The sequence below is a fragment of the Misgurnus anguillicaudatus genome, chromosome 6, assembly GCF_027580225.2.
Source record: "Misgurnus anguillicaudatus chromosome 6, ASM2758022v2, whole genome shotgun sequence".
In the NCBI taxonomy this organism is placed as follows: Eukaryota; Metazoa; Chordata; class Actinopteri; order Cypriniformes; family Cobitidae; genus Misgurnus; species Misgurnus anguillicaudatus.
Window position 1 is genome coordinate 6,496,027 of NC_073342.2, and position 7,976 is coordinate 6,504,002.

General features: G+C 36.0%; 2 protein-coding genes across 2 annotated transcripts in view; both read right to left on the reverse strand.

Annotated features, from left to right (window-relative positions):
* Positions 1-5,038, reverse strand: part of tdrd12 (tudor domain containing 12) — a 46,966-nt gene extending 41,928 nt beyond the window's left edge. The window contains exons 1-4 of the mRNA XM_055191847.2: positions 4,638-5,038; positions 3,764-3,810; positions 3,503-3,667; positions 445-581 (exon numbers count right to left, since the gene is read on the reverse strand). Of these exons, the coding sequence (XP_055047822.2) occupies positions 445-581; positions 3,503-3,667; positions 3,764-3,787 (326 nt within the window). The 5' untranslated portion in view covers positions 3,788-3,810; positions 4,638-5,038. The remainder of the gene's footprint in view (positions 1-444; positions 582-3,502; positions 3,668-3,763; positions 3,811-4,637) is intronic.
* Positions 5,039-5,156: 118 nt separating this feature from the next.
* urahb (urate (5-hydroxyiso-) hydrolase b) lies at positions 5,157-7,940 on the reverse strand. The gene is made up of 5 exons (XM_055191941.2): positions 7,871-7,940; positions 7,669-7,727; positions 6,692-6,841; positions 6,074-6,209; positions 5,157-5,963 (listed from the first exon to the last, which is right to left on the reverse strand). Exons 3-5 carry the CDS (start codon positions 6,826-6,828, stop codon positions 5,874-5,876), a joined length of 363 nt encoding a protein of 120 aa, XP_055047916.1. The 5' UTR covers positions 6,829-6,841; positions 7,669-7,727; positions 7,871-7,940; the 3' UTR covers positions 5,157-5,873.
* Positions 7,941-7,976: the final 36 nt, after the last annotated feature.

Below are 7,976 nucleotides of genomic sequence, written 5' to 3' on the forward strand. Positions count from 1 at the left end.
CCACAGTAGTAACTCCTCCTTCTTCATTTTTTCGTACGTTATCGGAAAGATTCGGTTAAGCTAATCTGTCTTTTATAAATCTGATTAAACTAAAGACTCTTTGGAGATATAAAGGATGTAATACTACTCTATAGGTACTCCAGATTAACATCAGAAATGCAGAAACAGCGTGTGTTATGTAAGGGATAATGTAGAGGCAGCCGGTAGTTATTGGGAAATAAGCCCCGACAGTGTGATCAGGACCCGACGCGAAGCGGAGGGTCTTGTATCACACTGAAGGGGCTTATTTCCCAATAACTACCGGCTGCCTCTACATTATCCCGCTTATTACACGGCTACTTGCCACATAAGAAAAAAACTGGACATGAATATGAATTTGAAACATTATATTGGCATATTATATTGGCAGTAATAGCATTCTCAAATATAAGAAAACTTCCATACTCATCTGTTTTGACGTTCACATGATCTCCATAGTCTACTAAGAAGCACATGGCCTGGCTACCCGCTATTCCCTGAAAGAGTGACTCCACCATAGCCCGACACCAAATCTTCCGAACCGGGCTGAACACCACACAAACCTTTGACAGGAGAAAGAAAACTTACTTACATAAGCATACAATATGAGCATGTGGTCTATGGTTTATAAAAAAAATCACTTTTAGCTTAAAGAAACAGTTCACCCAGAATGAGTGACAGTCTTACTCTGATTATTCTTAATAAGCTGATGATGTGCACGGTCATCTAAATGCCTAAAATGTTTATGGGGGAAATCTCTTAGGGCGCACTTATATTATAGACCAGGGATGGGCAACTGGCGGCCCAAGGGCCGCACACGGCCCGGGGTAAATTCTAATACAGCCTGCTGGACCATATTATACTTAATCAAATACTTTCTCAGATTTGAAAGGTAAAATACATTGTTATTAACATTTTTATATACATTTTGTTTTGAATGTATGTGTTATTTATTTCAAATAATTTTGTTCTCTAAGGGCGGGATGAGGAATTCCTCTATACTTATTTAAAAGTGCCTTGCTTGTTACAGATGTTAAAGCAATGCAGTTAAGAAGTTTTATCTGAAATGCTTGTCCACTGAAAATAAAGTTAGAATTAGCATAATTGCTACGTTTTATAGTCAAAATCTTTAAAGACAGGTTAATTGAATATTGTGGTTTCTTAATAAAGAAAATTAAGAATTATGTAAATTGTGCGTGTGGTTCTGGCCCCCTTGGTATAAAGGAGAAAAATGCTGGCCCTCGGCATTATCAAAGTTGCCCATCCCTGTTATAGGCGGTTTCATCAGACGCACGTGCGGTGACGCGATTATGCCTCTGGTCGGAACTTTACTACTGGTTTCTGTTTTTTTTAACGGACTGACTGGTTGCTAAACTGAACTCTTAAACAAATACCTTGTCGAAAATAACAAGTGTTTTGGTTGCCTAGGTAATCTACGTGTTGTTTATTTTGCTTGTTATATAAATAAACTACTTTAAAAGGACTTTGTTGTTATTTATTTTTAGGGGAGTTTTTGGAAGTTACGTGTTCACCACAAAGCCGCTTGTTTATGTTGTTACTGCTGAAACTGTCTATACCCAACCCAACCAAACCATGGCAGGGCGTGATTGTCCCTTCTCCCTACTTCCTCAGAAGCACTCACACTGTACTTTGACCAACCTGAGCCCGCTTTCGTCATTAGGATGCGATTGTTTTGGGCAAAAAACAGGAAGTAAAGCGCTCTCTTAAAACTCGAATTTTAAGTCTGTGCTTTTTTATTCTGAGTTGTTTGTAGACATGCTGTCTCACATCCCTATAATAATGCTTAATTGATCTGTCACGTGTGCAGCTCAGACATTCATGCAGCTGTGTGCATCAAAAGGTTTTTACGAAGGCAGGTGAAGGTGAGTGGTCGCGCATTTGACATCTCTCCTTTTGAACCAGGCTTTAGTGCGATCACACTGTGCGTTCTGTAGGCTTGTCATGGTTAACTGCCCCAAAAATAATGGCGATTTTCGATTTTAAAAACTAGACTTATTTTCCTCGGTCATTTTGCTCATCAAGAAAATACATCCTAATTTAAGATTTTTTTTAGATATTTTTACTATGGCTTTGACGATTAATCGTGCAAATGCGTGTTTTCTCAATTAATGAATTGAATGAATTACGGTAAAATGCCGCCACATCCAAAAGTCAGAGGGGCTTGCATGCAGAAACTCAATTTGTGCCACAGAAGAAGTACCATTACAAACACTATTCCAGGAAATGTCTAGAGGAATATTTATATCGCTGTTCTTCTGAATGTTTCATGTATTTTCATGATAATAAAGAATATTTTGAATTATTGTGTTTAATGAGTGTTGCTTTTTTAAATGCACATTACAAACGACCCAAATTCATAGTGATTTTAGATTGAAAAGGACTTCCTACTGATTAAAGAGCCGTTGTACACGCATAAACTGTGCATGAAACACAGAATCGGAGCCTTGCGATTCAGAACCGATTTTAGGCAGATCTTTTTAATGGGAACGTGATGCATCGTCACACCCCTAATGATCACTGAAAATAAGAAAAAATTACTATTTTTTGAAGTATGGTCGCGGTTTGGTTGGGATAATTTGAGTGCACCCCAAAACAGCAAAATCCGATTGCAATGGGTAGAATTCCGCCCATTACCAGATTTCACGTTACCATAACCAGATTTCCTCAGTTTTGATCATGTGTGCATTGTCTCCGCTAGTAAAAGATAAACATCACAAACAGTAGCTTCCAGTAATGTTGTGCATGTAAATGCACTCAATCTCACTGTCTCTTGTGTTTTATGGTTAGCTGTCATCACTGAAGCATTTTGTCAAGAGGCGGAAGTCATTTGGATTGATTTAATGATGAATGTATGTGATTTGTATAGCATTGCCCCCTTTCAGTATTATTTGAATGCTTTGATTATTGTGTTAGAAAGAAAACACGACATCATTTAAATTTAAAAGGAAGACATATACATTAGAAATGGGATTAAGAAAGGTAAACTATAAGAATTGTCATTTTTTGGGTGAGCTATTCCTTTAAACTGAGTCAAAATGGATTGTTAAAGGTGCAGTGTGTAAATTTAAGCGGCATCTAGTGGTGAGGTTGCAAATTGCAACCAACGGCTCAGTCCACTGCTCATCCCTCATTTTTGAAACGCATAGAGAAGCTACAGTAGCCGCCACTGGAAAAACATGTCATCGACGGAGACAACTTAGTAAAAAAAAGTTTGTCCATTAAGGGCTTCTGTAGAAACATGGTGGCACAAAATAGCGACTTCCATGTAAGGGGACCCTCAGTATATGTAGATGAAAACGTCTCATTCTAAGGTAATAAACACATAACGGTTCATTATGAAAGGTCTTTATACAGCCCTGATAATATAGTTTTGTATATTATTTGGCATTTCTGTCAAGAGATCCTTTTAAAAATTACACACTGCACCTTTAATATCAGATATTATAATATGCTTTTGATATACCATCCCCTCCTTCAGTTCAGCAGGTTTTAATTTCTTTACATCCAGGTCAAACTCGTGATAGAAGAGATTCATTTTAACCCTCAGGTTGTCATATTCCTCTGGAACGTCCGGCTGAATGCCAGGCCCTTTAAGAACCCGACCCCACAGACATCCTGGATCCTCAATCTGATAGACAAACAACAGGGAATAAACTCAGAATAGTGCCTTACTAGGAACATCTAAATAAACTAATTGTTATTTGCCATCCATGCAAGGTTCTACCTTGATTATTTGTATTTCTAGCATTTCACTGATTTCCACAGGTAAACCTGCAAAACACAGTACACAAATGAGACAAAAGCATCATACAACTTATAAAATATAACATGAACTACCAATTAGAAGGCTGGATCTTTCGAAGGATGTATACTTTTAATTGGGATGCAATATCTTTATCTATTGTAATATAACTACTCTCTGGTTACCATGGTGATGGTGTAATGTGAGCAGTAGATAAAATCATTTTTCCCCAGTTGACATCACTTTAGGTCAAAGATGTCCAACCTTGTTTCTGGAAACACCTGCCTCTAATTTTCAAGCAGCCCTGAATATCTTGATTAATTGGTTCAGGTGGGTTTGATTCCTTTAGCATCCTTTTCAAAACAACACTTAAAAAATGGGTAATTTCGCGACTTGTTAACATGAATACGTTAGTGTAATTAGAAGTTTAACTTGAAATTGAGGTTGTACCCCTTCCGTTAAAATGTATCGTCAAAATTGGCTATCAGTAAATGGGCAAAAATACATTTTTGTATTATTAGATCTTAAGGCGAAACTATTTGATCGGGAGCTTTGACCCAACCTTCAAAACGATAAACCGACAACGTAATACTGGTTCTATAAAAAGTGATGTAAAAGCATAAAAATGGATGATTATATAAGGCTGCGTAACGTTAGTAACGTTCGTTTGGAAAAGTTACCAGTTGCAAAGAAACGTCAACATTTAACTTACGTTCGTTTTCAAGCAACTAAATCATAATGTATACCTACAGTACTGCTTCATAACGTTATAGTGTGAAATATTGTGTTTATCTTGGCGATATTGTGTAATATTTACCATCACGTATGTATAAAATATGGAAATAAACATTCTTACCTCCTACTGGTGATGAGAGAAACGCGCGGTGCACGTGTAACAAGGTGACGTCATCTGCCAATCAGGTCAGAGCTTCACGTGCCGTCCAAAGAAATTTTCCTTTAGGTGAGATGGTTGGACCTTATGCAGCGTTGCGCAGATCGATCTCAGTTTGACATCAACTATCGCGAGAGCGATGCTGATGCACACTTTTTGTTGATCGTTCTCGCGATACGTTGATGTCAAACTACGATCGCTCCTTTGGGACGCTTTTGTTTTTGTGTGGATTTTATTTTATATGTTGATCTGGTGCAAATTATCAGTATGTGTTGTTTTACACCTTTTAGTAGGATACATTTTCATTAAGATTACTTGACAGAGAAAATAGATGGATTTTTTTTCTGATTTAAAATAATCCCACATCTTTTTACCTGTTTTCATATGCACCACGAGTGTGTAGGCTACACACATTTTTTTCAGAGTGATTCAATGTTGTTTTTGATCCAGAATAAACTTTTTGACCAGCTGAGCCAAGGTGATTTTTTTTTTAGCAGAGCGACCATTTATTATACATCCATTCTGAAAGTGTACACAGAGTTTTTAACAGTTTCTAGGAATTATGAAATGTATACATTATTACTCTTATTGTAAGGTTACAATCATTAAGCTTTTACAACAACTACAAAAGATTCGGCTTGGACTTCATGTGGCTCCGGAAGAACCGACAGTTGAATGACATCAAAATACCGCGAGAGCGATTCGAGAAATCATACGCATGAGTATTCCGTCGAATCTCTCGCGGTACTGTGATGTCATCCGCCTGTCGGTTCTGAAGAGCTAGTCGAAAAAGGCTAAATCAGGCGTACTTGATTAAGGAGGCATCTGAAATATGTGCTTTTGAGGATTGAAAGCAACAAAAAATCTTTACAAAAAAGACAGTTTAGCATTTTTTCCCTGCTGGGTTTGGTTAGGCTACAGTAGCCTTAGGAAAGTATTGTAACATGAGGTAAGCCTCTTTTGATATCTTGTAATACAAACCGTTCGTTTGTTGACAACAATGCAGTTTGGGCTACACAAAAATAATCATAGTAATGACGTTTTGAGATTTTTTTTGTTTGAAGCTGCAAGAAATTTTCTATAATCCACATACAAAAAGGGGCAAACAGTTTGTGGTAATTTCTGGACCCAAATGCAAGGTTATTCATACATAAAACTATTTAAATATTGTTTGATGAATGTTCACTTTATATCGGCTCTCTAGCTCCCTCTGTATGTGCTGTATGAGTATCTGCTGAGAAGGAGTGGCAGATGAAACTTCTTCTCAGCATCAGTAATAGTGAAGACAATCTAAATGAAGAAAAAACAAAGAGTTCAGTGTCATTTCTCTGAAATATCTCATGTTTATGGTTATAACAATCTCTCTTGCTACATACAATAAATGAGCCTTCATCACAAACCTCAACATATGGGTAAAAACTGCATTGACCCAAGCTCTCCCAGTACTGTCCCGTTTCAAAACGCATCTTATATGTTCCTGGTGTGAAGTCATTGCTGGTTATTAGTCCTGGACAGCGTCCATCTTCATTTGTGGTGCTGAAATAATCGATGGCACATAATGCTGTAATATAACTCAGCATACATGTAATTAAGTATTACTTCATAAAAACCAGATTAGCTTTACAACCTTAACTGATATGTTATCTTGAATACAATATTAAAAATCCTAATTATACAACATACTAAGTAAGCACACTGTCAGAATCATCATAAAATGGTCTCTACCGCCTTGATACCCTTTTTAAACATTGCACCTTAAAGAGGCCATTTAGTAGCTCAGAGGTACATATTGATACCAAATAGTGCATATGATATTATCACATCAAAGGTACATATAGGACCTTTTTAATGGATACTGCCCCGGTGACAGCTTGGGACCATTTTTCTTACAGTACTATATCAATTTTAAACAGTAGTTCCTTTATTTATTAGTTGGCTTTTTAACTTGTACTTAATTACATACAGCAGGTGGGGATAATAATCTATATGGATTTATAAACAGTAATGGTCATACTCACCCAACAGTCAGAAGGTTCCAGAGGGTCATGCAGGGATCCAGGCGGTGTAGACTGAGAGGCATTTTGACTGCAGGGAGTCCATCTCCAGTGTTTAATACATGAGTTGTGAGTGGACTGCTGCTCATATATGCACTCATAGCTCGAAACGTACTGTAATAATAATTGTATAACATTAAAAATGATAAAAAACAGTATAACGTGTATTACTTGCTTTACTGCATATTTTCCCGATTCACATAAGACTGAATCAAAAGGAATAGTTAAAGAGATTGCTGATTGCAACCATTGACTTCCATAGTAGGATAACAAATATTATGTAAGTATTGTGATAAATGATGAAGAAGATATTTTGATAAATAACGATAAGCACACAGTTCACGGTACCCATTGAATTCCATTGTATTTGTTTTTTTTCTACTATGGAATTCAGTGGTTACATCAGCTGTGTGCTTTATCAAAATATATTTTTCAAAAAATATTTAAATTTTTAGGTGAACTATTCCTTAAACTTTGCTTAAACTTTGAAACTATAAAATAGCTGTTGAATGGCTATTGTAAATAGTGAAAATATGTAACATTAAATAAATTATTGCACTGTAAAGTTGACTTCTTTCAACTATATTTTATATGTTATGGCATATCATCTTGAATCAGGATAAATGATAGTAAGTTGAAATGACTTGTAAATCTGAGTTGATTCAACAAAAAAAATTAAGGCAGCAAAGAATTTTTAACTTATTTGATAACTCATCGAAATTATGTACACAACTCAATAAGACCCATATGGCAAAACATAACATTTCAAATATCTGGCCTGATTTTTTCAAAAAATGGCCAAAATATATTTGCTGAAATATATTTTAAAATAAGTTTACACAAAAAAAATATATATATATTAGTATAGTATATAAGTATATATTTTTTGCCGTATGTGTATAATAGTTATACATGTATATGGGTAATGTATGAGGTCTTACCTGTTATGTAGTCAGTATATTCTGACTGAGTTCAGCTGTGTAAGGCTGTTCAGGACTCTCTATTCCACCAATCAATGAGTTAATCAACAAAAACAAACCAGCATTACCACACACAGGGTAAATATTTGAGCAAAAGTTGTTTATCATGTTTTAATCTTGCCTGCTTGTTGAGTAAAACGTTAAGATTTATCTAAAATTATACCTTGATGTCTTGGTCTTTATAAATCCTGTTAGAGACAGAAGATGGACTTTGAGCTCTGGTAAGGTTTGTTTGATTTAGTCGGGTGGTTTAATAAGTGAAGACAACA

Coding starts and splice junctions, on each gene's coding strand:
- urahb (XM_055191941.2), bottom strand. CDS start 6,828: ATGAGTGCATATATGAGCAGCAGTCCACTCACAACTCATGTATTAAAC. Junction 6,210..6,691: donor TGGAACCTTCTGACTGTTGG/GTGAGTATGACC, acceptor CGATTATTTCAG/CACCACAAATGAAGATGGAC. Junction 5,964..6,073: donor GTTTTTACCCATATGTTGAG/GTTTGTGATGAA, acceptor TTCTTCATTTAG/ATTGTCTTCACTATTACTGA.